Source organism: Bos mutus, chromosome 18 (genome assembly GCF_027580195.1).
Source record: "Bos mutus isolate GX-2022 chromosome 18, NWIPB_WYAK_1.1, whole genome shotgun sequence".
Lineage (NCBI taxonomy): Eukaryota > Metazoa > Chordata > Mammalia > Artiodactyla > Bovidae > Bos > Bos mutus.
In genome coordinates this window covers 37865790-37893680 of record NC_091634.1, presented here as the reverse complement: position 1 = coordinate 37893680, position 27891 = coordinate 37865790, and the positions used below count along the sequence as shown (strand labels likewise).

At 47.3% G+C, this 27891-nt stretch overlaps 1 protein-coding gene across 1 annotated transcript; it reads left to right on the top strand.

The window, feature by feature from the left end:
- The first annotated feature begins 397 nt into the window (after nucleotides 1–397).
- Nucleotides 398–27651, top strand: LOC102281437 (liver carboxylesterase). Its single transcript, XM_070386765.1, has 16 exons — nucleotides 398–410; nucleotides 757–927; nucleotides 979–1104; nucleotides 3387–3591; nucleotides 7088–7232; nucleotides 8008–8141; nucleotides 10225–10378; nucleotides 12076–12180; nucleotides 14393–14497; nucleotides 16826–16864; nucleotides 19377–19517; nucleotides 21305–21385; nucleotides 21666–21813; nucleotides 25871–26002; nucleotides 26992–27064; nucleotides 27330–27651. Exons 1-16 carry the CDS (start codon nucleotides 398–400, stop codon nucleotides 27511–27513), a joined length of 1956 nt encoding a protein of 651 aa, XP_070242866.1. The 3' UTR covers nucleotides 27514–27651.
- Nucleotides 27652–27891: the final 240 nt, after the last annotated feature.

Here is a 27891-nt window from a genome sequence, read left to right as displayed (position 1 = left end):
TTTGACTAGACGGACCTTTGTTGGCAAAGTAATGCATCTGCTTTTTAATATGCTGTCTAGGATGGTCATAGCTTTTCTTCCAAGGAGCAAGCATCTTCTAATTTCATTGCTGCAGTGATTTTGGAGACCATGAAAATAAAGTCTCTCACTGTTTCCATTGTTTCCCCCATCTATTTGCCATGAAATGATAGGACCTGATGCCATGATCTTAGTTTTCTGTATATTGAGTTTTAAGCCATTTTTTTCACTCTCCTCTTTCACTTTCATCAAGAGGATCTTTAGTTCTTCTTCACTTTCTGCCATAAGGGTGGTGTCATCTGCATATCTGAGGTTATTGGTGTTTCTCCCAGAAATCTTGATTCCAGCTTGTGCTTCATCCAGCCTGGCATTTCGCATGATGTACTCTGCATGTAAGTTAAATAAGCAGGGTGACAATATACAGGCTTGAGGTACTCCTTTTCCCATTTGTATCCAGTCTTTTGTTCCACCAAAGTGTGCCCTTGTCTAAAGACCTCTGTTTGCTTATGCGTGCTTTGGGTAGCTCACAGTGCACTAAGGTTAGAATCCAGGAAGGGAGAAACACTTGTGAAACCTGTGGTTGAACAAGTCAGTGGTTACCTGTAATCAGAAAGTTTAATGCAAGCTCTTTTGATAAAAGTCAAAGTCTTGGAGGGCGGGGCCTGGACGGGCTTGGCCGTGGAAACGTCAGCCCTCTCATCTTCGGTAGCGGGGAGAGCTTTTCTGTTGTCTCCTCAGGCTCTTGGGCGGCGGGGGCGGGGCTAGGGGAGAAGCTGGAGGGGGCGGGAACTGGGCTGACTCATAAGGCCCTCGGTAGGCACAGAGACCTGAGGACGAAGAGCTTGCTGTCCTGCCACCATGGGGCTCGTCGCTCTCGTCCTGACCTCCCTCGCCATTTCCACGGCTTGGGTGAGTCGTCCTGAAATGCAAATAGCAGGCGGTCTTTGGGAATCCTTGTAGGGGACCAGGTGGAGGAGAAGCGTACAGTGCAAAGCAGTGACAAGCTGCCAGGTCCCACAGCAGCGCGAGCTGTCAGAACTCTGAGGCTCTGCCAACTCCCGGCGGCGACAGGAGACAAAGGGGAGGGTACCCACTGGGAGCCCACCGGCCGTGCCACGTGCAGGAGGGCAACCAGCTCACCTATCGCTGAGCAGCTGAGGACTTTGGCGAGCTCCGTCTGTTTCCCCCTTGATCATTAGTCCAGATATGGCTAAAAGTGGGTTGCTGCTGCTGCTGCTGCTAAGTCACTTCAGTCCTGTCCGTCTCTGTGCGACCCCAGAGACGGCAGCTCACCAGGCTCCCCGGTCCCTGGGATTCTCCAGGCAAGAACACTGGAGTGGGTTGCCATTTCCTTCTCCAATGCATGAAAGTGAAAGTGAAGTCACTCAGTCGTGTCCGACTCCTAGGGACCCCATGGACTGCAGCCTACCAGGCTCCTCCATCCATGGGATTTGCCAGGCAAGAGTACTGGAGTGGGGTGCCACTGCCTTCTCCAAAAGTGGGTTAATGGAGTATTAATGTCCACTCTGGAGTCAGTGTACAAGGGTTCCCATCCAAGGCAGCACTCAGTAGCTATGTATTCTTAGACAAGGGATGTTTCTTTTCTGTGTCTAAGTTTTGCACGTCTAAAATGGAGGTGAGAACTGTATCTACATCACTGGGCTGTTCTAAGTGTGAAATGGGTTGTTTCTAAAGAGTGTCTGGAATTGGAAAAAGTGAAAAAGCAGTGATTCATAAGTAAAAGAGTTGTTATAACTTATAGTGTATTAATAGACACCCTGAGGTGTGGTAAAGCCCATAGATCAGGAGCCAATTGCCATTTAAGAGATAGTTTGTTTTTCCCAGTTTCCCAGAGGTGGGGGTGTGACACCACCTGGCGGGCTAGAAGGTGAAGCACCAGGTGTGTCAGGGGCAGAGGAAGAAGGGAGGAATCAGGGCAAGAACTTTATCTTGGTTAGTGGGGTGGGCTGGATAGGGTGAGGGAACTAGCCAATCCCCGCCACGCTCTAGGGCTTAGGGAGTGCCCACAACTGTTAGGTACTTTGCCTTGGAGTGATTAGGGCAGGATGATAGTGGCCATTGTGGAGGGCCTGATAAAGAAGGTGGTTGGGGTTCAGCCTCTGGCATGCTGGAAGAGAAAGTTCATTCCTGTCTCCAGGGATTGGCTAACTCTGGGAGGGGCAGTCCCCCCAGAATCAGCAAGGCTCCCAGTGTCAAAGCATCAGAATACACAGCATAGAAGACATGGTTAATACAAGGGTGCAGTAAGAGCCCTCAGAATGTATCTGTACCATTTTATAGATGGAAAAACCGAGGCTCAGAGAGGGGAAAGGTATGTATCCAAGGTCAGCTGGAAAATCATGCTCTGAATTCTATCCCTGTCTCCTGAGTCCAGAGCAAGTGCTCTGACAGTCCAGTCTACACTGGGTTTAATCCTCTTCCTGGTGCTGTGACACTGTGAGAGGCCTGGAACTGAGGGGAAGAGCAGAGTAAGAAGCACATTAGAAGCTGATTATCCCCTTTCTGCTGGTTTATCTGGGTAGAGTCAGTCTATTTCCATCTTTTAAAGATCCATACTGGCTTCCTCCATTTCTTCAGTTACCTCTTTTGTAAAATGGGCATATTAATGTTTCCCTAGCGAGGCTTTTGTCATTGGAATGTCCACATGGCACAGAGAAAGTACCCAATACACATCATTACATGCACCTCAGGTGGTAACCGCCGCCGTCACCATTGCTGCCTGTGCCTCACAGCACCACCCACTTTTTCACCTTTGCCAATTGGCCATCTGTCCACTTCATGTCTCTTGAAGGTTATCATCAGATGTGTTTATAAGACCAGATCTGGGTTATTCTTCTCTGTTCTGGCCACACGCTTTGAGGGAGAGGTTGTCGTTTTATCTGTATCTAAAGGGGAACAATTGGGAGGGTGAGAGGCTGGAAATCATTTTCTGTTAGGATGCTTAAACAAACTGCAGCTGTTGAGGATGGACAAGAGAGGACTTGAGAGATGAGCATGAACAGGGGTCAACACGAAGGCCACCTGCCTTGTGAAGGTACAGGATGTCCCCAAGCAGGGAGGACCAGGCCTGACGTGGCAACTGCAGGAGATGCATTTGAGCTCAGTGAGAAGGAACTGTCTGCTCCATGGGAATGGGACAGACAGAGTGTGACCCCCAGTCTCGCTCTCTCTGATGACCCTGTGAGTTAGGAAGGATAGTCAGCTTCACTCTCTCTCACATAAGAAGCTGAGGCTTAGAGAGTTGAGAGGACATTCAAGATCACATGGCAAAGGTAACAAAGTCCACCCAGAATCCGGTTCAAACCTTCACCTCTGACGTGTCCTCATTTCCTCCCAATGTCCACCAGGGCTGCCACCCTCACCGCCTATTGTGGACACCGCTCAGGGCAGAGTCCTGGGAAAATATGTCAGCTTAAAAGGATTTGCACAGCCTGTGGGCGTTTTCCTGGGAATTCCTTTTGCCAAGCCTCCTCTTGGATCTTTGAGGTTTGCTCCGCCGCAGCCTGCAGAACCATGGACCTTCGTGAAGAATACCACCTCTTACTCTCCCATGTAAGCCGGGGGTGTGGCTTTTGGCATCGTTCAGTGGGGATGTTAGTCTCAAAGGGATGCAGGAAGGAGCCAAGGCAATCCTCTGAGTGGCTTATGCTTTATTCTGAAATCCTCAAGATATTGTAGATCCTTACCAGCATTCCAGAATTCTCACAGCACTGTAGAGCCTTTTATTCAACCAATATTTCTGGAGCACCTCCTATGTGTTAGGCGTGTTCTAGTGTCCTGGGATCCATCAGTGACCCAAAGAAAGATCCCACCCTCATGCAGCTTGCCTTTGTAGCAGGGAAAGACAGATCCTGAGCAATATGCAAGGTAGCAGAGTAATAATATGTAAGAATAGGCTAAGTGCTTTGGAATAAAACAAGGAGTTGAGCAGTGGTCAGAAGTAATGATTCTGTTTATTCTTCTGTCTTGATCTTCGATGCAGCTGGGGAGTGAGGTGGGCCAGGAAGTGTGTGGGTGGGGAGTCTTTGGGGTATCGCCAGTTCCTAACTCCCAGGTGTGACTGCTGCCTAGTAAGGAGGAGAGCAATGGTCGGTGTGTCCTAGTCACTGTGTCCACGTTGGGCAAAGAAGTCAAAGTCATCCCCCAGAACACCTAGGACATCTACATGCGTGGATCTCTGGGGATTTCCAGGATCTGCCTCTTGCCGCTACTTTCCGCCCTAAGGTGGGGTCCAGAACCACCTCATTAACACAACATATGATGCGTTTGTCACTCTCTTCACTTAGGAAATTCCTAGGGCTTTAGGATCTCCTTGCAGGAAATGGGAAGACCAAAGACACATTTCTTATTATATCACAGTATCATATCACACAATACAGATTCTTTATTTTTTTTAACAATTTTAAAAATTTTGATTATTAAGTTTTATTGGCCGCACCAGGTCTTTGTTGCTGCACGTGGGCTTCCCCTAGTTGCAAGGAACAGGGGCTACTCTCTAGTTGAGATCGTGGGCTTCTCTCTGCCGTGGCTTCTCTTGTTGTGAAGCATGGGCTGTAGGGCTCGGACTCAGTCGTTGTGGCTCACGGGCTTCACTGTCCCACAGCGTGTGAGAGCTTCCCAGATCAGGGATCAAACCGATGTCCCTGCATTGCAAAGCAGACTCTTAACCATTGGACCACCAGGGAAGCCCGATACAGATACTTTGGATGTCTGCTTTGCTCATTTGTATCATAAACATGGTTATATGTCATTACATATCACAGCCTGACATTACATTACATTGGGTATTGAGTTATAGTTTATTTACCCAGTCTCTTATTTGGGACCATTAAGTTCTGGATATTTTTGATAATATAATTAGCACTGTGATGAACATCCTATAGCCAAACCTTTATGCACATTCACAGTAATTGAGGCTGAGTTCCAAGAAATGACATTTCTGAGTAAAACAGTATCACCTTTTGTTAAATCTCCTTCCGAAAATGTCCCAGCTACACTCTTTTCGTTAATATATGAAAACTTTCATTCACCAGACCGTAGCCAATGCTTGAGATTATTTAAAAATATTTTGGCTATTGAGTAGGCAAAATAATAATAATTATTAGCATCATAATTATTTATATAATTTTAGAGTTTATTCTGCATTTATCTCAATACTAGTGATGTTGAACTCTCTTTCCCATTAATTTTTCATTGTATCCTTTTATGAATACTATATCCACTTGCCTTGGTGATCTGGGGACAGCTCCTCCAGGATGGAAATCAAGAGGGTCTCTTTGGGGCTCTGACAGTCATTTGACAGCTATGTCATCCAAGCACCTCAGTACTGGGGGCCACCATGCCTGCTTTCTGAAAATCTGGAAATGTGGCTTATAATGTCCTCGGAAACATAAGCAGTGCATAGTCTGACTCTTCATGGCTATGTGACCTTGGGCAGGTTCTATAACCTCTCTGTGCCTCAGTTTTCTCAACTGTAAAATGGGGATAATAATAGAACCCATATCATGGGTCTGATCTGAAGATTTTTTTAAAATAATTTTATTTATCTTATTACTTATTTTTGGCTGTGCTGGGTCTTTGACGCTGTGCAGTCTTTATCTAGCGCGCAGGCGTCAGTAGTTGAGGCTCCCAGGCTCTAGAGCACAGACTTAGTAGTTGTGGCTCACAGGCTTAGTTGCCCCGTGGCATGTGGGATCTTCCCAAATCAGGGATTGAACCTGTGTCTCCTGCACTGGCAGGCAGATTCTTTACCACTGAGCCACCCGGGAAGCCCCTGATCTGAAGATTTTGTGGTTGTTCAGTCCATAAGTTATATCCGAATCTTTGCAACCCCATGGACTGTAGCCCATCTGGCTCCTCTGTCCTTCACTATCTCCTGGACTCAAATTCATCTCCCTTGAGTCGGTGATGCCATCTAACCATCTCATCCTCTGCCACCCTCTTTTCCTTTTGCCTTCAATGTTTCCCAGCATCAAGGTCTTTTCCAACAAGTTGACTCTTAGTATCACGTGGCCAAAGTATTGGAGTGTCAGCATCAGCAACAGTCATTCCAATGAATATTCACAGTTGATTTCCTTTAGGATTGACCGGTTGGATCTCCTTGCAGTCCAAGGAACTTTCTAGTCTTCTCCAGCACCACAATTCAAAAGCATCAATTCCTTAGCCTTCAGCCTTCTTTATGGACCAATTCTCACATCTATACATGACTATGGGAAAAGCCATAGCTTTGACTGTACGGACCTTTGTCAGCAAAGTGATGTCGCTGCCTTTTAATATGCAGTCTAGGTTGGTCATAGCTTTCCTTACAAGGAGCAAGTGTCTTTTAAATATTAAGTATTGCCTGTTACCGCTGTTAGACCTTTCAGATCCATTATTTGGGCAATGCATAACACTTGACGAGATGAGCTGACAAAATCTTAGCATGTCAGTGCTGCAAGACCCTTATAGAAATCATTCCCTGCACTCAGACGTGGCAGACTGAGACCCAGAACAGAGAAGGAACTTGCCCAAGGTCACCCGGCACGTAAGTGCAGAGGCAGAACTAGAACCAAGCTCTCCTAATGTTCACCACAAATATTTTGCCCTTGACCTGTGGCATGCCTTAAATGACTGCCAACAGAGTGGCTTCTCACCGTTTTTGGAAGTCTCCCATGAACTGGAACTCCTAGTTGACCTGTAGAGGAGCGTAAGCACCCGGTACTCGCTATGCAGCAGAGAGCCAGCTGCAACCAGGGAATGCAGGAAATGGTCCACTTCCAGGCTCATAAGCAGCATCTTCTTGACACAATGCATTCCGAAGCTCCTGAAAGGGGGAGGTGCCAGGTCTTCTCATTAGTCACTCTCCCCAGAGACCTTGGTGAGCCCTAGAGCCCCCTATCCTGACCCCCCAGGTAGTCTCCTACCCATTCCAGTGTCTGGAATCTGGTAAGACAGCTCTGTTTACAGGCTTACTTCTCCCAGTCCAAGACCTGGCCTCACTACAGGAGACATCTCCTTGGTCAGCTCTGATTGAACATCAGGAGTTCTTCTCTTTCCTTGCCCCTCCCAGGTGCTCCCAAAACACAGTGTTGGTGGAAATGACCTCAGACCTCATTAGCAACGGAATGGAGACTGTTAAAACTAAATTTTCTGAAGACTGTCTTTACCTAAATATTTACACCCCTGCTGACTTGATGAAGAGAAGCAGGCTGCCGGTAAGCGGTGGGAACCACTGGTCAAGGCTGGTGTTGGGTCCAGGAGTGAGGGATCCAGGAGTGGGAGTGCTGGGGAGGAGATGATGCTCGAGCCTTGGCCGTTCCCATGATGATGGTGTTAACAAAAACTTTAGCTATTCTCACTTTCTTGCTATGTGAACTCCTTAATTTGGGGACATGCATTATGAATGGCCTCAATTCTTACCACAGTCCTTGGCACCTAGTAGGTTTTCAGATCATATTCATCAAATGGTTGAAGACTTCTTGGAGGAGGTGGTTTTTAGGCCGGTCTTTGGAGGATGGGTGAGATTTGGGGAGCAGAAGGAGGCAGCAGGAAGTCATATTAAGATGAGGTACCACCCAGGGCATAGGCTTCTTGACACGATCATTCATTCACATGAGAAGTTGAATTCGCCACACAAAAGGTAACTAAGATGAAGCTGAAACAAGCTTCTAACCAAGGGCTTCTGCATGCTGAGTGTACTGAGCTGGGTGAGGGGCCCAGGAGTGAGGGTGGTAGGAGTGTTGGAAAGAAGATGATGCTCGAGCCTTGGCTGTTCCCATGATGATGCTCTCAGCATGAAGAGCGCTGAGTGCAGGTGGAACTGGGGCAGGGGAGACAGGCAGGGGCAGCTGGGGTGCCCTGAGTGGGGTGGCGGTCTGGGCCACTGCTGGAGAATGGGTAGGTGACCAAACCTGCCTCTGAGGTCTTCCCCAGCTCTGCTTTCTGTAACCTGTGTGGTTGGGTCCTCCCCCCCCACCCCGCCCAATCCAGGTGATGGTGTGGATCCATGGAGGAGCTCTGCTGATGGGTGGAGCATCAAGCTGTGATGGGCTGGTCCTCTCTGCCCATGAAAATGTGGTGGTGGTGACCATTCAGTACCGCCTGGGCATCTGGGGATTCTTCAGGTAAGACTCTGGACTCTCCTGATGGCACATTGCCCCGAGTGTGGGGGTGCTAGGACCCTACTCTGGTCATGCAAGCCCTCAAGGGGCTCCTTGCTAGGCTCCCTACTAAGACATCTGAGTCCCCTCCTAATTGGGCTCCACCTACCTTCTCATTCCCCAGCCACCCTGGTGCACTTACTTCTGAGCTCTTACACATAAAACACCTAATCTCCCTGACACACTCCTATTATTCCTACCAAGCCCAACCCAGATGTTATCTCATCTGAACTACTTATCTCGTTTTCACTTTGCTGCCTGGCATGTTGCAGTATCTTTAAGATGACAGTTATCATGCAGCACAGCACTTAGAGGCTCACACATCTTATCTCCTGGGGAAGCAAATGTATATTACCATATGTGAAATAGATGACCAGTCCAAGTTCAATGCATGAAGCAGGGCACTCAAAGCCGGTGCACTGGGACAACCCAAAGGGAAGGGATGGGGAGGGAGGTAGGAGGAGGGTTCAGGACCTGGGGGACACATGTACACCCGTGGCTGATTCATGTCAGTGTATGGCAGAACCCACCACAATATTGTAAAGTAATTAGCCTCCAATTAAAAAAATAAATTAATTTTTTTAAAAAAAGGAAGGGGTAGACTCATGTGGGAGCTCCGTGAAGTCTTGTAGGTGAAGGAACGGGTGCCTGGAACTGGGAGGTGGTAAGGAGCATCTGACTCCAGGGGTACATCTACTGGGAGGAGCGTTGGGCCACTCACCCCATTTCCTTCTGGAACTTGGCACATGCGTAAGTGAAGGCTTGAGTCTCCTGTGTGGATTCTGTGGGGACAGGAACCAGGTTTCCAGCAGGCAGTTACTGAGCTTTTCCCGAATGTACTGGCGCCAGGACCTCTTACTCTGAGATGCTGGGGGGTGGCCTGGGTGAGAGGTGGTCACCTCCCTGGAAAGACCTGTGGGCTGGGGGAGGGTTGTCCCAGGGGAGTCGTGTCTCAGGATGTGTCCCCTTCACGGAGACCCTTCAGCTCTTCCCCCCACGACCCGTGTCTGCTCCCAGGGACAGTGTAACTGCACATACTCGCCCCACTTCCTCTCCCCCAGTCTCTCTTCTACCACATGAACCAAGGTTTCACCCCAACCAGACACCAGACTACTCTGGTCCAGGTCACCATGCCCCAGCATCTCTCAGCCAACCTTGGCAGATCCACACGTGATCCCTCAGTTCTTCTTGAAAAGCTGACCTCTCTTGGCTCCTGGCCACCTCCTCCCTCATGGGTCCTCCTTCTCAGCTCCTCCCTGGCCCTCCTCCTCCTGTCTCAGCCTCTGTGCATCTCCTTCTTTGTCCCACTGATTCCTTGAGTGACCTCAGGGAGCACTTCCAGGCTTCCTATTTTTAGTCCCTTTTCTCCACTGAAGCCCACAAGTACACCATTAAGTGCCTCCTACCTTCTCTATGGGGCATCTGAGGGCACCTCACTCCTCCACTAACAGACATAACCCTTGGCTCCCATGGTCCCCTCAACAGGGCCTCATGCTCAGCTATTGGCAAATACACCCTTCCAGTTACTCTGGATAAAAACCTCATGGTTGCATGAATTCTTCTCTTTTTTTCACTCCCCACATTCAGTCACCACCAAATCCTCTTGGTTCCACAGTAACCAGAGTGATCATTTAAGACATAAATGGAATCTTGTTATCTCTGCAATGGCTTCCCTTCTTACTTACAGCGACATGGATGTCCTCACCCAGAGCCTCAGGACCCTCTGTAGCTGCATGTCCTAGACTCACACTTTTGCTTCACTGGACCCCAGGGCCTTTGCACTTGCTGTTTCTTCCACCGGGAACGCCCTTCTTTGGATATTTGTGAAGTCCATGTACTCATAGGAAATGCTCAGTCAATAGATAAAGGATGGATATGTAGAGCCCTACAGCAGAATAGGATAGAAGAAGATGAAGACCCTGTGTCAGGGTTGTGGAAGCCCAGTCCTTTCCAGAAGGCTCCCCTGGACCCCCAGCCCCATCTCTGGTCCTCAGGGCCCTGCCGGGACATCTCTGCCCCCAACCCCACCCTGTTCTCTTACTCACAGCACAGGGGACGAGCACAGCCGGGGAAACTGGGGCCACTTGGACCAGGTAGCTGCGCTGCACTGGGTCCAGGAGAACATTGCCAACTTTGGAGGGGATCCAGGCTCTGTGACCATCTTTGGAGGGTCAGCAGGAGCGGAAAGTGTCTCCGTTCTTGTAAGTCTTCCTGGCCCTGATGTGGCTGCTGATGGGACCCCTTGCAGACCAGCCCATCTAGTCCTGGGACCTTTACTTTCAAGATCTGGATTCAAGGCTGACCCACCTCTGTGCAGCATCAGATGGTGGAGAGTTAATGGCCAGACTCCCCTTGGCCCCCAGGAAGCTCAGGACTCAGCTCAGCCTCCAGGGCCGTAGCTGCAGCCACAGCTGCGACAGACACTCTCTTGCTGTCCTGTGTCGGTTGAGCTCATCCTCTCCTTCTTAATCATTTTAACGTTAGGACTCACCTCACTTCTTTTGAGATTAGGGGTGGGTGTAAATGATTAATCAGAGGAGCTGACCATGAGGTTGGTCTGGGTGTCCTTGTCTGACTTGAAGCCAGGCCTACAGTTCAGGGAGACACGAGCACTAGGAACAGGTTGGGGGTCCCCTCTGAGGGCTCTGGGGGCTTGTCCATGCCCAGGAGGGAGGGCAGCAGTCTCTGGGGCTGAGGGATGGAGCTGGGCTGGGGAGAAGGAGAAGAAGAGGAGGGATGGGGGATGGGACAGGCGACAAGGGACACAGATAGGACCTGGGAGTGTGGTGTGGGGAATGGGAATGGGGGAGACACCACGGGAAGCAAAGCTGGAAAGCCAGATTAGAAGGTGCTGGGAGCTGTGGGAAACACTCCAACTACCTCACTATTGAGCACTATTACTATATTTTTAAAACATGTGGAATCATAGTTGAATATTCAGGGAAAACTTTTTTATATTTTATAAAATGGAGAAAAAAGAAAATCATAGATAACCCCCTCAAATAAAAATTCATCCACAATCCCATTAGCCAGTGATTCTCACCATGGACAGTTTCATTTTTCTGGTCTTTTTTCCATGCTGTTGTGCTGTTCTGTGCTTAGTCGCTCAGTCGTGTCTAACTCTTTGCAACCCTGTGGACTGTAGCCCACCAGGCTCCTCTGTCCTTGGGGATTCTCCAGGCAAGAATACTGGAGTGGGTTGCCATGACCTCCTCCAGGGTATCTTCCCAACCCGGGGATTGAACCCAGGTCTCCTGCATTGCAGGCAGATTCTTTACCATTTGAGCCACCAGAATAGCCCTTTTCCCATGAATCACCCTATCTATCATCTATCTATATGTATGAATTTTTAAACAAAAAAGCTTCCTTTACATTATAGCATATATGTTTCCCTAACCATTAATTATTATTTATGTTTTGTGTGTATAGTCATTAGTATTTCTAGTCTTTGAATGAAGAATGAAAAATACCTTATTTACCCAATGTCATATAACACCTTGTGTTATTTCCACTTTTTACTGTTATGAATAACGTGAACATCTTGGAGATTTTTGTTTGCCTCCAAATCATTTCCCTTAAATCCTGAGTAATGGAATTGGAAAATTAGAACTGTGTGTTTAAATCGATGCTAGAAATTTCCAGCTGCCTTTCAGATACTTTGACTGTTATGCCTCACTCTGTACACCTGGTTCCCTCTAGAGGAGGTTTTCTTGGAGAAGCTGGACCCTCCGGTCAGTCTAGGGAACAAGGTCAGTCAGTTCAAGCAAGGACTTGTCATGTCCACTGAGCCCCACGGTCTCCATAGGAACAGTCCAGGATGGGGCTATGGATGGGTCTAGCTCTTGAAGACCCCACTCCCTGTGAGCATAAACTCCCTTTCTTGCCACTCTCCTCCCAGGTTTTATCTCCTCTGGCCAAGAATCTCTTCCACCGGGCCATCTCAGAGAGTGGCGTTGCCCTTATTCCTGGCCTGGTCAAGAAGGACTCTAAGGCTGAAGCTAAGGTAGGTCTCACACTGGACTGTCCCTACACCATGCTCTGCTCTGCTGAAGTTGTCAGGGCCCTTTCTTATCACAGGGTCTGGCTGACATCCTCAGAGAATCATAGCAGTGAGGGTGGCTGACCAGGAAGGGCGAGGACACACTCCGCCCCACCTCCCAGTTCTCCTGCTAAGCAAACTGGGGCAGAGAGCAGAAGAACTTGTCAAGGTCAGCCAGTGATGAGGGCAGAGCTGGACTCGGGCTCGTGACTCTGGACTGCCAGCCCCGGCGCACTTTGCACTGAACATGCGTCCCAAAGTGTGCCAGGTGGGGTGAGGGGCTGCACAGTGGGCAGTGGCATCTGTGTTGCCTCCCTCAGTGTCTGAGTCTGCTGAACTCATTGGCCTCATGTGAGCCTGGAGTGGATTTTCCCTGGGGGCTTGTGACTGGGGTAGGTTCCTGGAGCATTCATTCAATCATTCATTCACTCAACAAGTAGTTTTGATATAATCTGACATCTGGCAACCTCATGAAGCTTCTATTATAATTTAGGAGATAGAGTAATAGTTATACAATTGCACAACTTGTAAAATGTCAACTGTGACTAGAGCAATAGAGAAGAGCTACTGCTACTGCTGCTAAGTCGCTTCAGTCGTGTCTGACTCTGTGCGACCCCATAGACGGCAGCCCACCAGGCTCCCCCGTCCCTGGGATTCTCCAGGCAAGAACACTGGAGTGGGTTGCCATTTCCTTCTCCAATGCATGAAAGGAAAAGTGAAAGTGAAGTCGCTCAGTTGTGTCCGACTGTTAGCGACCCCATGGACTGCAGCCTACCAGGCTCCTCCATCCATGGGATTTTCCAGGCAAGAGTACTGGAGTGGGGTGCCATTGCCTTCTCCGAGAGAAGAGGTACCTGATGTCAAAAGAATCCAAAAGGAGCACTTAGTCCAGTGTGTAGGGAGAAGTTATCAGGAAAGGCTCCTGGAAAAAATAATGATCAACGAGTTGAGATGAGAAGGGTGAGCAGTAAATTACTTGGTAAGAAAAGAATATCCAGGAAGAGGGAACATCCTGAGCAAGTGTCCTGTGGCAGGAGCAGGTATCTCAAGTGAGAGGGTGAGGAAGGCTGATATGGCCAGGGCAGAAAGTGCAGACAGCACCTGGAGAGAGCTGAGGATGCGGCCATTGGCAGGGCCATGCTACATAGGACCTAGTGGGGACTTTGCCTTTATTTGGAGAATGTTAGGAAGACAGGGAAGGGTGAGCAACACAAAGGCCCTGCTGAGGAGTGTGCCTTAGAGTCAGTGATGTGGAGCATTTTGGTCGGGCTGGTTGGTGGAGGGGTAGGGCCAGCAGCCTCACTTAAAGGGAGGAATCTAAGATAATGAAGGAATCTAAGATTCTTATTCTTGCCCTACCTCCCTCTCTCTCTCCCCCTACTCTGTCCACTTCTTATGGCTGAGCACTGATTGCATGTCAGACACTGGACCCGTCTCCAGTGTGCACACTCTCCAGTGCCCCACCATCCTGGCGCCTGAGTTCTCTGCTGCATCTTCCCCTCTGGCTTCACTTTGCCAGTGACTGGCCTGAGGCCACATGGCTGTTAATTGGATGAGACAAGATTTGAAATTAGATAGTGGGATTGTGGATTCCACATTTTTAAGCTCCATTCCATGATACCTCTCTTCAGTTTCAAGGATATTGTGCCCATTTTAACAGACATAAAGTAACAGAGCAGAGGCTGTATAATCGGCATGACTGGGACCCAGGACCCACGCAAACTGGTCTGGAGCATTTTCTTTTTCTTTCTTCTTCTTCTTCTTTTAGTGTTTTAAACTTTAATTTTATTATTATTTTTTTTAAATCATGTATTTATTTTTGACTGTGCTGAGTGTTTATTGCTGTGTGCAGGCTTTCTCTAGTTGTGGCGCACAGGCTTCTCACTGTGGTGGGTTCTCTTGTTACAGAGCATGGGGTCTGGGGTGCAGGGGCTTCAGCAGTTGTGCGTGGCTTTAGTTGCCTGCAGCAGATGGAATCCTCCCAGACCAGGGATGAACCCGGATCCCCTGCACTGGCGGATTCTTAACCACTGGACCACCAGGGAAGTCCTGGTCTCGGGTGTTTTCTGCTACCTCTGGCTGCCTTGAGAAATTGAGGTTGGGACAGAACACCTCAGTACTGATGGAGGGAAGAGAAGTGACTCTTGAATTCTGCTGTCACCTGTGATCTCTGTAGCGAATTGCTGCCTTTGCTGGGTGCAAAACCATCACCTCGGCTGTCCTTGTTCACTGCCTGCGCCAGAAGACGGAGGACGAGCTCTTGGAGATAACACAAAAGATGGTAAGTGCATCAGTTCTCTTGGAAAAACAAGCCGCCAACCCTGGAAACATGGCTCCAGGCTTCACCATTTCAGCTTCAGTCCTCTTGCCCTAGAAAAATTACCTGGGACAGTTTCTCACCTCCCAGAAGCAGTGTCAGCCTCTGGATCTGAATGGGGAACTGTTTTTATTTATTATTATGAATATCTCAAACTTTAGCAAAGTCAAAAAAAGAACATAATGAACAATTAATAATCCTCTAGATCTATCAAAACATTTTTTCTATTCTCATTTTTAGATATATTTTAAAAAATTAAACATTGTATATTTCAGAGGTAACTACCATCCTGAACTTTAGGGACAGAAATATAAAAAACAAATATTTTTGGAAAGATTATCACAATTTATCTTAGTTAACTTAGAAACCTTTTCATTTTTAAGCTAATGGTGGGCCACTTTTCTAGATTTTTTTAAGACTCTGCCTCAGTTGTTATTCTAGGAAAACTGTACATCAACCCATTAATCTATCCAACCATCCATTCATTTATTCATCTATCTTATCATTCCTCTATCCAGTCCACAAATCCATTCAAAACTTTTCATTCATCTATTATTAATTATCCATGCACCATCCAGACACCAGTATTGTCACTCCATCATCCGTCCCTCCAATCAGTGATCCATCCATCACCCATCTCCATGTATCCACTTGTCCATCTGACTCACCAGTACTCCACCTACTGACCACTTCATCCATCCATGTATCTAGGTTAAATGTGTGTGCGGCGGGGAGGGGTGGTAGCAGGGAGGGTGATGTGAACGTGAATCAGCTATATAGTCCCTGCTCACAAGGAACTTTCCAGGGAGAAACACACCCACATACTTTGTGGGCTCTGTGTGGTAGGCATACAGAGAGGGGAAGTATTTGTTGTACTAAGCAAGGATACTTCACAGAGAAGGTGACCTGTGAGGTTTGATGGATGTCTGTGGCAGTGCGTCATCACAGAGAAGCCACAGCAGGATGGACACCCAGAAATATAGCACCCAGGCCAATAGAAACTATCCTCTCTGTCGGGGAGGGTTTGAAAGAAAGCCCAGAGTAACCTAAGCACCTGGGCTCTCTGTCTGGACTCGGAGGGTATTCCTGGACCCCCAGAAACAAGTCTCTAACACTGGACTCTGAGCCCTTTCCAGTGTGGCCTTGGGACTTAGATCCTGGCTTCTCAGGCTCACATGATGTGACCAATATGTTCAAAGAATGAAAACACAACTGCCTTCTAATGCCTGAAAGGATGTGAATTTATTTCAGCACCTCTCAATGTGGTACATGAGGTCCAGTTTATAAAGGGAGAATTGGTAACTTTGGTAAAACCCAGAGCCTCTATAATCCTCCTCAGTTTTCTGAGATCATGTGGAAGTGTTTCCATGATTACCTTCTCACCCTAGTACACACACATAGACACACACACATGGACACATGCACCTGGATTGCAGGGCTACAACACATAATGGAGAGACCGTTTTTGGTGACCTCATATGTACTGGTCAGGCCTGTTAGCTACAGTATAACAATAATGTCAGTACAATTGTGGTAAACTTACAACAAAGAGAATTTTCAGTGAGTTTGTAGGAGTCAGGATTTTCTAATGCAAGATGAGAAAACTCATCTCAAAGTGCTTTGAGAAGAGAGAGGAATATATTGTGACAGAATCTTCTGGTAACTCACGGACAAGTCCAGGAGTTGACGGCTTCTGGCGTGGCTGGATCTGGATGCACATATGATGCTATTAAGAATCAGTCTCTATCCCTCAGCTTTTACCTTTCTGTGTTGGCTTCACTCTTAGGCAGATCTGGCCCCTAGGGAAGTTAAACAACAATACTCTAGTCTTACATCCTATCTGCTTAGAAACCCTCTTTCCCAATAACTCCAGCAAAAGTTTTGGGTAAACTCTATTGAACTGACATGGGCACATGTCCACCGCTGAAGTAGTCCCTGTATTCAGGGATTTGGTGCATCTGAGGTCACATACAGATGCCTGTAATCATGGAGTGAGAGTTGGGGAGAGGGGGTCCCCCAAAGGAAAATCAGGGTGTTGTTGCCTGGAGGAAGAAGAAGGGGAAATGGGTGGAGGGCAGGGCAGGCAACCAACAGTCCTCTGCAGAGCTCCCCTCCCCCATCCCACACCTGCTCCCTGTGCTGGTGCCCAGGGGAGGGTGTCGTGCCTGCTTCCTTTCAGCCCAGCCAGGGTGGCACCAGGAAGGAGTACTTGGTACCTTTGGGACAGCTCACAGAGGTCAGCTTTCTTCCCAGGAAGCCTCCTCACCACAACCTCTGTCTTTGTCTTCACAGAACTTTTTCACTCTTAATTTCTTGGGAGACCCAACAAAGGTAAGGACCTTTGGTTTCTTTATTATGGGTTTTAAGACTTGACACCTTTCAGCTCCAGTTACATATGAATGACAGGAATTCTCCCATGTGAAGCCATAGTAGCTCCTTGTGTTTACCCTGCTGACGCCCGGAGAGAGCTAGAGTAATGTCCGGGTGGCCCCAGGAGGAGACCAGTCATCAGACTAGAACCCAGTACCCTTACCCCCAGGCAGTGCTCTCCATCACCAACTCTGTGTCCCTGTCCCCAAACAGCCCATGGTCTTGTTTACATTCCTGAAAACGCCCTGTTGGGAGAAGGTGAACGAGAAACCTCCACTGTGGGGAGTGGAGATGACTGGGTAAGGGGCTCTTCAGAAGCCTCCAGGAGGAGCCCGGATCATCTCCTGGGGGGTTTCAGGTTGACTGACTGTGCAAGTCGCACTGTTTGCAGGGATGTGGGGAAAGGAGCCATGAGTCTTGAGTCCTCAGGACACCACTCTCCTCCCAGCCATGTGGGAAACTCCAACAGCAGTCTCCCATCTCCTTCGTCTCCTCCCACCTTCCAACGCTTCCCTTCACCAGGTTCTGATGGCATTACTTCTGTGGCATCTCAGTCCTGGCCTCTCTGCAGACTCCCTGGGGAGTCTTACCTTAAAAGGTGTAGAGAGGATCAAATGAGACTTAGTCATTCAACAAAGTTTTTTTTTTTTTTTTTTTTTAAGTAGATTTGCAGTGTTGGACTGGTTTCTGGTATATAGTGAAATGATTCAACTATACATATATATACACAATCTTTTTAATATTATTTTCCGTTATGGTTTAATTACTACTACTACTAAGTCACTTCAGTCGTGTCTGACTCTGTGCGACCCCAGAGACGGCAGCCCACCAGGCTCCCCTGTCCCTGGGATTCTCCAGGCAAGAACACTGGAGTGGGTTGCCATTTCCTTCTCCATGGTTTATTACAGGATATTGAATATAGCTCCCTCTGTAGGGTCTTGTTGCTTATCTGTTTTATATATAGGAGTTTGTATCTGCTAATCCCAAACTCCTAATTTATCCCCACTCGACCCCTTTTCCCCTTTGGTAACTATAGTTTGTTTTCTGTCTGTGAGTCTGTTTTGTTTTGTAAATAAGTTCATTTGCATCATATTTTAGATTCCACATATAAGTGATATCATATGGCATTTGTCCTTCTCTTTCTGACTTACTTCACCTAGTATGTAATCCCTGCGGCCACCCATGTTACTGCAAATGGCATTGTTTCATCCTTTTTCATGGCTGAGTAATATTCTATCCATCATATGTTCCATATCTTCTTTATCCATTTATCTGTCGATGGACATTTAGATTGCTTTCATGTCTTGGCTACTGTAAATAGGGCTGTTGTGAACATTGAGATGCATGTGTCTTTTTGAATTAGAGTTTTCTGTGGATATATGCCTCGGAGTGGGATTGCAGGGTCATATGATAATATTTTTAGCTTTTTAAGGAACCTCCATACCGTTCTGCAAGGTGGCTGCACAAATTTACATTCCCACCAACAGTGTAGGAGGGTTCCCTTTTCTTCACAGAGATCAAACAAGGAGCTACATTTTTGTCTTTTTGTTTCATCTCTAATACCATTAACATATCTTTTCATGGTCCTATTTAGTGCCACCTTTTGCATTCTTGAGTTTTGTGCTGTCAGTTTTGCTGTTTAAAATAATCCCGACCACAGACAGAAGGGCTGTCTAGTGTGCCTAAGTGCAGGCAGCCTACGATGTGTCTGACTTGTGAGAAATACGAGTATTAGACAAACTGCCTTCAGGCATGGATGACAGTGCTGCTGGTCAAGAATTCAGTGTTAATGAATCAACAATGCGTAGCATCCAGAATAAGGAAAAGATTATTTGCCGATCAGTTCGTTGAGCTGCTTAGGAATATGCTAAATTAACATCTATAGCGTGTGACGAAGCCATGAAAAACAAGCTATGTTTGTGATTTTATGAGATGAAGGCAGATTAAAAAAAAAGCACAGTGGGCAGCACTGTTGAGGCTGATGGCCAAGGGATTTACAGTCCCATCACCCAGGGAACCGCTGAGCCCTTATTGGCTTAGTTGCCCTGAGGCCTGCGGAATCTTCCCGGACCAGGGATTAAACCCCATGTCCCCTGCATTGGCAGACAGTCTCTTAACTGGGGTCCACCAGGGAAGTCCGTTACAGTAAGTTTTTAGAGCTTAAGTATCACAAATACAGAGAGCTGAATGAGACTGGAAAGAGACATATAGATAGATAGATAGATAGATAGATACTTCAAATATATGCACATTATATTATATATTTTTATACCAAATTGACTGAAGATCTGTCCCCATCACCTGGCCACTGCTGTCCCCTGGTCAGAGTCCTACCCTCTGGGGTCCACAGAGTTATCCCTCTTTGTTAGGACTCAGGTGTGTGATACTGGTTGTGAGCTCCGGCAGGTGGAGACAGGGATGCGGGTGTGACCTGGAAGGGGAAGCACAGACAATACTCTGCCCTCTTCCCCAGACCTATCCTTTCCTGCCCACCGTGGTTGACGGAGTGCTGCTGCCAAAGATGCCAGAAGAGATGCTGGCTGAAAAGAACTTCAGCACCGTTCCCTACATCGTCGGAATCAACAAGCAAGAGTTTGGCTGGATTCTGCCTTTGGTGAGAAAGCGTAGGCCTCATAAACTTGTCTCCCATCCCATCACCCTCCCATCTCTGGTCACAGACCTCTCTCTGGGACCAGGCCAGCTGTCCCCGTCATACAAAAGTTGACATTTCCATGAAAACTATCTCTGATGGTCCACACTGTCATCTGGGAGATGTAGCCCTGGGGACCCACGTCCCCACACACTCTGTGATTGTCCCCCCATCCATGGATCCTGAAATGCTGGTTCCAGGAGGGCCGGTGGAGATCGTCACTGGGCAGATGAAACCCAAGGCCTGGACGGGGCCAGGGGCTCGGGGGTTCTGGAGAGTGAGGTCTGGGACCTGCAGCCTCTCCCCTAGGGCTTGCTGTTTTCATGCTTTCCCCACAAATCACCCCTGGTCACCCATGCTCTCACTCATCTCACGGAAAGAGTCAGAGGAGCCTGCTTCCTCCTGGGTTAAAATTGACTTCAAAAGTTAGGAAGGGCTTTCCCTTCTGCCAAAGATAAACAAAGCCGGACACTAGGTGACGTGGTAACAGATTTGATTCAGTTACACCCCTGCTCTAGGGAAAAGATCCATCGTGAACTGAATCCAATCCCTGAAATGAAAGCCTGGAGCTTATTTAAGGAGTGGGTGGGAGTGGGGTGGGGTGGGGTGGATTGTCCATGTGACTGGACCACCTGGATTTGTTAGCTGGCATTTATCTGGAGAAGAAACAAACTTCTGTCTTATGACAGGAGGCAGTGTGTAGAATCAATGTTCCCACTGAACTTAGGCCTTTATCTTTTCACAGGGACTGGAGGACAGAGCAAGAATTATCCCCTGCATGTTTGTTTTTCATAGAGATGGCTCTCAGGTCCTTGAGGAAACAGCTTTGGGTGGTAGATTTACATGTAAAGGGACAAAGAAAAGATTTATAATTACAAGAGTTCTAAAGTAACTGCTCTAAGAGGGAGTTCAGGGACCTACCTGCCTATCACCAGGCTTTGGCGGAAACAAACAGTAAAATCTCCTGGCAGCCCAGAGCTCTTGAAGGGGGCCTGCGGTCATCCTGGGGACATGGCCTTAAGCCTTCTTTAGCTGTCCTGGAGTTTGGTCTAGTCTCTTAGGGCTGAGCTTTAATGGAGTTGTAGTTCTGCGGTTCTTCAGAATGATTTCAGAGGTTATACCAAAGGACCAAAGTCATAATGGCAGGATTTGGGGCTTTCTCAGTTATCTGACTATCAAATCTGCCTGTAAAGCCCCTGGGTCGGGAAGATCCCCTGGAGAAGGGAATGGCTACCCACTCCAGTATTCTTGTCTGGAGAATTCCACAAACAGAGGAGCCTGTTGGGCTACAGTCGATGGGGTTGCAAAGAGTCAGACATGACTGAGCTACTAATACTTTCACTTTTTTTTACCAGTTATCTGACACAGGTAGGGTATTTGTGGGTCCGTGTCATCTGCCCCAGAGCCCTTCACTTCAACCCTAGGCTGGCCGAAATCTTCCCTGTCTGTCTGGACCACTCTGGGGACTCTAATTGTTTGTCTGTGTGTGTCTACACACACACATACACACACACACACACACACACATATACACACACACACACAAGGACTAGGACAGCTTCCCTTAACAATTACATTATCCTCTTTACACTCCTTGGTCTCTGGATATTAAAGTCCATTTGAGTCCAAAACTCATCAAAAACGCATGACAAAGTGACCTTCAGCCTCCATTTAGTTTGGTCTGTTGGTCACTTTGGTTTTTCCTGCTATTTCCTGATGATTTCATAATTGCTTAACCTTTGTTTTAACAGCTCATGGGCTTCCCACTCACTGCAGGCAAGATGGACCAGGAGATGGCCACGTCATTCGTGTGGAAGTCCTACCCCATCCTTGTAAGACTCTAGAAATCACAGAAACTGGCTGAGCACCAAAGAGGGGCAGGGGCTTGTTTCCAATTTCAGAGCATCTGATGGCAAAATGAAGACTGGGGCTAGGGGTCAGGGGGGTTCAGCTCCTATTTTTCTGCCTTTCCACCTCACCACCAGGGGTGGGCAGGAGTGGTGGCATGGGGCCTGAGAAGTTCACCATTAATGCAAGCCTTCCTCCCTGGCTGGGGAAGCCAGGGCTGTTCACTAGGGCTTGGTGGTCACTTTAACTTTTGATCTATTTCAGAACATCCCTGAGGAACTGGCTCCAGTGGCCACTGACAAGTATTTAGGAGGGACACATGACCCCGTCCAAAAGAAAGACCTGCTCCTGGACTTGATTGCAGATAGGTTGTTTGGTGTCCCGTCTGTGAACACGGCCCGCTACCACAGAGGTGAGTCTTCGACATTGGACAGGAGAGGGACCCTGACCCCACCAGCTTCACACTGTATTCTGTCTTAACCCTCAGCACAGAAAGATATAAGAAAACTTCAAGATGCATTCCACATAGCCAGGGGTGGGGCACTGTCCTATTTTGGTTTCCACCAGAAGCAGACTCTGAGGAAGGACCTAAATGCAGGCAGTGTATTTGGGGTGATCCCAGATAACACTGGTAGAGGAGTGGAGAAGTGACACGGATGGACAAGGAAGTCAGTCTACACTGTGCTGTCAAGCGAGTATCCACCACGGGCACCTGGGGCTGGGGAATCACTGGGAAACCAGCAGAAGACGTGGCTCAGGGTTTTCCCCAGTCAGTGGCAAGAGAGCTGGGGTATTTATCCTCCAGCTTTGATGAGTCATCAGTTGAAGGCTGTTCCCAAGGGCAGTTAATTCCCTGGTGCTTTAATCTGCTGCACATGTGGGCAGAATGGTCTCTGGCTGCCGAAGACCTCAGGCAAAGAGCTACAGATGCAGGAGGTGGGACTCTGGCCAGTGTGCCCAGAAGCAGGGGACTTGGGGAGACACCAACAGTCTCTGCCCCGGGGTCCCTCACCTGAATTACAGTAGTCTGTGGGGCCACAGGGCAAATATTGGAGGTTTTGTCTTAGAAACCTTCCAAGGTCAGAGATAGCTTCAGACTAGTTTGTTAACCAGTGGAGCTGAGATAGCATGAGGCCAAGTGTCGGATCAGGAATGTTGTCTGGGACCAAGAAAACCCAAAGGACTGAGCAGAGGGAGGTATGGGGCAAGTGGTCTGGAGAATGTTGATGTCTGCAGCTGGCCTTGTTCCATGCCAGTGTGTGCTGGGTCTATCGCAGGACCTTTTAGCATATCCCAAGACTGTGTGTGAGGGGGCCCTAGGGGCATGAGGCCAAGGATGGAGGAGCTCACCTGGACAGGAGGTGTCCTTTTGGAGTGCCTTGCTGAGGTCCTCACAGGACCCTCCCTTTCCAGGAGCTATCTCTCACCTAGTCTGCAAGGCAGGACGTGGTTCTCTGACCCAGATCACTCTTTCTAACCATGCTAGAAGGGTTTTAGAATTTGGGACTCTATAAGCATAATAAAAAGTAGCTACAGCTGACCTACCAGGTCCCCCCAGTTCAATACAGTCATGGATAGGTTCTGGTTACCCTTCCTCCTCCCTAGGGTCTTGATGAAGCTCTTCAGCCAGGGGCGGCCTGGGGTCAGAGCTGTTCTCTCACAAAGTGGTCTTGTCTCTCCATACATGTGGTTTCCTCTGCTTCATTGTCTGTTGACCCAGTCATCTTGGGTGAGTCAGGATGTGTCGGACCCCCATCAGAGTCATTTTTGCTTGGAATTCCCAGACTTCATTAACATTATGCTTTCCTTTTTTTAACTTTTTGTACTTGTCTTAAGTCTTTTTTTATACAGAAGAGAACTTATTCTGAATATAAAAATTAGCATCTTATAGTTGTAGAACATTTTGAAAATATGGAAACACATAAAGAAGAAACTAGAAATTTCTAGTTTCTAGTCAAATTTATAGTCAAAGCTAGCTCTAACCTTGGAAGCCTTCAAAATTCATAGAAATATCCACTATAAATTTTTGACATATTTTCTTCATTAATCTTCCCATGACTTACATATAATTTAAATATTAATTTTATATTGTGTTTTTTTCATGGAATCCTATATGGTAAGCATTTCCTCAATGTCAATGAAAACTCATAAAAAGCATCTATTATCTCATGGAATAATACATTAAAATTTACTTTAGTATTCCTGTCCTACTGGATATTGAGGCAGGCTGACCATACTTTGATGCTGTAAAATATTATGCTCAGCCTGATGTGCATATATCTTTAATGAAATCTCTGATGATTTTTTTTTTAGATTTGGTTACTAAAGGTTTAATTACTAGGCTAGCTTGTAGGACCATTTTAAAGTTCTTGATACATATTGTGAAATTGCTTCCAGTATATAAGAATGAGTATTTCTTAATTCTCTCTGTTAAGATACTCAGATTAAAAAATAAAAATAATGCTGCCAATTTCATAAGCCCCTCCTTACCAAATAGAGAAAAAAGAACATCACACTGTTTAAATTTGTGTATTTTTTATTGCTAGCTATTTCCTTCCCTCTGCTTTTCTTATTGTTCCTAAATGTTACTATTCAAACCTGTGCCCTACTTATTCTTTTGAAGACTTGTGTTGTGGTTGTAGGAATTTAATAAATCTCAGAAGTTTAAGCCAGAAATGTTAAAAAGAAAAAAATGAACAAAAATATCTTTTGGGCAATATGCTCCCAAAAATAATTTCTCTCATTCATGAAAGTTCTTTCCCCTATGGTTGGATCATGAGTTCTTTCTAAAACTTTAAAATGGTAGAGCCAAGGTTAAAGCCCCTCCTTACGGCATTCTCTGCTTGACATTGAAGTAAAGTCAAGTCACTTAGTCGTGTCCAACTCTTTGCAGCACCATGGACTGTAGCCTACCAGGCTCCTCTGTCCATGAGATTTTCCAGGCGAGAGTGGGTTGCCATTTCCTTCTCCAGGGGATCTTCTCGACCCAGGGATCGAACCTGGGTCTCCAGCATTGCAGACAGATACTTTATCATCTGAACCACCAGGGAAGCCCACAGCCTTGAAGCAACTGTTTAATAAGTGGCTTGTGGGACCACAGAGGATTGCTTCTTCCAAAAACCACCTCTTGCTAAACCAAAGTGCAAAGGTGGGAGATGAGGGAGGCAATTAAACAAATTATTTTACATCCTCCTGTTGGGATGGCATATATTGTTAAACTACTTTGTTGGGAAATTTTAATGACGTGAAGCAATTATTATGGGCATATGTAATAACATAATTATCAATAGTATCATAATTTTATATGCATAAGTGGAATAAGTTCTGAAATATTAACAGAGCACTCTGCACTCTGAGCAGTGCGATTATAAGTGATCATTTTGTTCATTTTCCTTTTTTTTTTTTTTTTTGGCATTTTCCAAATGTGATAGTATCCCCAAGGTGGGGAGGGGATGTTGTGATATCTGCCCACCAGTCTGCCTTGGGGCCTGACCCTTCCCCATTACAGTCACTGGCTGTGGCATAACGATCAGTGCAAAGCACAGAGCTCCCCAGGTGGGGGGCCCACGAGTTAGCCCTGAAGGAACAAGATGAGCATCTCTGCTAAAGCATCAGCAGGAAAACTGACTCTTCTTGGGGCTTCGAGACGGGGTGGAGAGAGGGGAGAGGAGAGGGGAGAGGAGAGGGGAGGAGAGAGGCCAGGAGAGAGGGACTGTCCCCTTCCTCAGCCCCTTCTTCCTTCTGCCAGTGCTGCACACTCCCTGAGCCACGCAGGAATCAAGACATGTGAGAGGACGGACAAAAAGGAAATACTGGATTGAGGTTTCCTGAGACACGGGGAGCAAATTTTCCCCTTTCTGCATAGGTTTGTGTTTAAATCCGCACGTTCAGGCTCACAACTTGAATTTACTTCACTCTTGGAATACATGTGAAAATCACTGGAAAGGTTCAAAAATGGACATAATGGAAGACACCTGTCAGGCTGCAGGTATTCTCAAAGGAAATGAAGACTAGCCTGTCAGCAATGAAATACAATAAAGTGTGCATGTATGGATGTCCTTGTACATGGATGATCAAAAGGGGCTTATGTGAACTGACCCAGTGCCCCTATATTTATTTAGAATGGAGCTACTCAAGGTTTCAACATTCATTCATTCACTCTTCACTTACTCATTCAATAAATACCCAGCTCAAATCCTTTTCCACCTCTACCAACTACGCAGCCTTAAACAAGTGATGAAATTTTTCCAAAATTTTTCATGTGCTCATAACCAGGGGCTTCCTGTAGGAACACACAAGGTTGGCACACGGTTGGTTCTCACAGGGGGCAGCTGCTATTCATACTGTTGTTATTCACTCAGGACTAGGCGTGCCCCCAATTTCCTGATTGCTCACAGACCCCCGGAGACCTTGATACCATCAGGTGTGCGTCTGCTGAAATGAACCATGTATGAATCCATGTTTTCCAGATGCTGGAGTCCCAACCTACATGTACGAATTTCAGTATCGCCCAAGATTCTCATCAGAGCTGAAATCCAAGACAGTGATAGGGGACCATGGGGATGAACAGTCCTCTGTCTTCGGGATTCCAGTTTTGCAAGGTGATGGCCCTTTGGTGACTATGAACTTGGAGTTAGGAGATCTGGGTTCAAGTTTATTTGGTGACCTTGGGCAGGTTCCTCCTTCTCTCCAGGTCTTAGTTTCCTGAATTCACCATAACAGGGTGGAAGGACAAAGGTCCCAACCATCCTTTTGCTCTAATGAACCTGATGGAGAATGTGAATCCTTGTGCCCTCACCCTGGTCACTGTAAGAATCCAGACCGGGCATTAGCAAGACGGGAGCTGGGTCACCCGCAGGGCCCTGCTCAGGGCTAGAAGGCCACCACTCACTCTGCCCTCACAAGAACACATCAGAATGTGCGTGAGGGTAAAATTAGAGTTGTTATTTACCTTGAATCAGGACTAACATGTGTGTCTCTCTATCCAATCATCTATCTGTCTAAAACTCATATCTTTTAATATCATAATATATCTAGGTGTGTAATATTAAAAAAAATAAAAACTTTTCACAGATGTCTTCAATGCCTTAACCATTAGTAGTTACAGACAAATTGTGTGTGACACATCACAGAACTGTTCATTACACACAATGCCTCTGGGCATTTCCTGGTTGGGTGACTTTTGCGGGATCTTGGAGCTCAGTTATTTTCCAGATTCTATGAAAATGTGTGTGGATCAAAGACACTGAGAAAAGACCCAAAGGAGAGCATCCTGGGAGTGGGGTTACTCTAGCAGCAACCCTGGGGTGTGTCCCTGAAACACTAAAGGCAGAAGGGCAGTCGCGTGGGCACAGAAGACAAGGCAGTCAGCTTATGGATCGACTGCAGCCCTTCACTGAGCCCAGCCTCAGTTGGTAACTGTCAAGTTTAAAGTCCACTTGTGTTACCCAAGATCTTCTTAAAATGCAGACTCAGACTCAGTAGGTCTGGAGTAAGGCCCCCATTTCTGAATTTATTAACAATTTCTCAAGTGCTGCTACTGCCCATGAACCACTCTTTGAGCAGCATTGGCTTTGTCCCCTCCCCACAGATGGTGCCTCAGAAGAAGAGATCAACCTCAGCAAGATGATGATGAAATTTTGGGCCAACTTTGCTCGGAATGGGTGAGCTGCTGGCAGACATGGAGCGGGGTTGGGCGTGTCTGTTGGGTGGGGGGAGCTTCCAATGTGTGATGGTCAAACGCCCCGCCCTGTGACCTCTGAGATGAGAGCTCCCCGTGATAGATTGGCTGCCCAGGACATGGTCAGCCTCCTATCTCTGGAGGCATTTGAGCCTTTGGCAGAAATGAAGTCAGGGGGGTCCCTGACAATCTCAGAGGTCCAAGACCACACAGCAGCTTTGGGGAATTTCTGTTTGATTTTGTTCTAGGAATCCCAATGGGAAGGGGCTTCCCCACTGGCCAGCGTATGACCAGAAAGAAGGATACCTTCAGATTGGTGTTAACACTCAGGCAGCCGAGAAGCTGAAAAGTGAGAAAGTGGCTTTCTGGAACGAGCTTCTGTCCCAGGAGGCAACAAAGAAGGCACCACGGTCAAAACATGTTGAGCTGTAAACCGGGGGTTTCTCTAGAAATGTTTATGGACCAAAGAGGCGTCTTATTGTGGAGGCTGAGGAATTATCCGATGGGAGTGGCAGAGGTCAGGGAGGGGGAGTTTCTGTTTCTGTGGCCTCGATTTGGAAATAAACATTCTTTTGGAGACCAAGTCAATGTCTTTGTCTTGCGCTGGAATAGTCATCCTCCTCAGTGAGAGAAGGGTGAAGGCAGTGGGCACCATCGGCAGGAAGGTGCTCTGGCCGTTCTGGCTTGACCTCTGGACGTGCAGAGTGGAGGGGGCTGGGCCCTGGGAGGTGCTGAGGGGGACGCTGCATCACTCCATGTCTCTGGGCCATCCACAACTCCAATGAGAGGATGTGGGGGACCAGAGTGCCG

Excerpts from the sequence above, each read along its gene's own strand:
- LOC102281437 (XM_070386765.1), top strand. Across the intron at positions 3,592-7,087 it reads ACCACCTCTTACTCTCCCAT|GTGCTCCCAAAACACAGTGT; the intron begins GTAAGCCGGGGG and ends TGCCCCTCCCAG. Across the intron at positions 26,003-26,991 it reads CGGGATTCCAGTTTTGCAAG|ATGGTGCCTCAGAAGAAGAG; the intron begins GTGATGGCCCTT and ends CCCTCCCCACAG.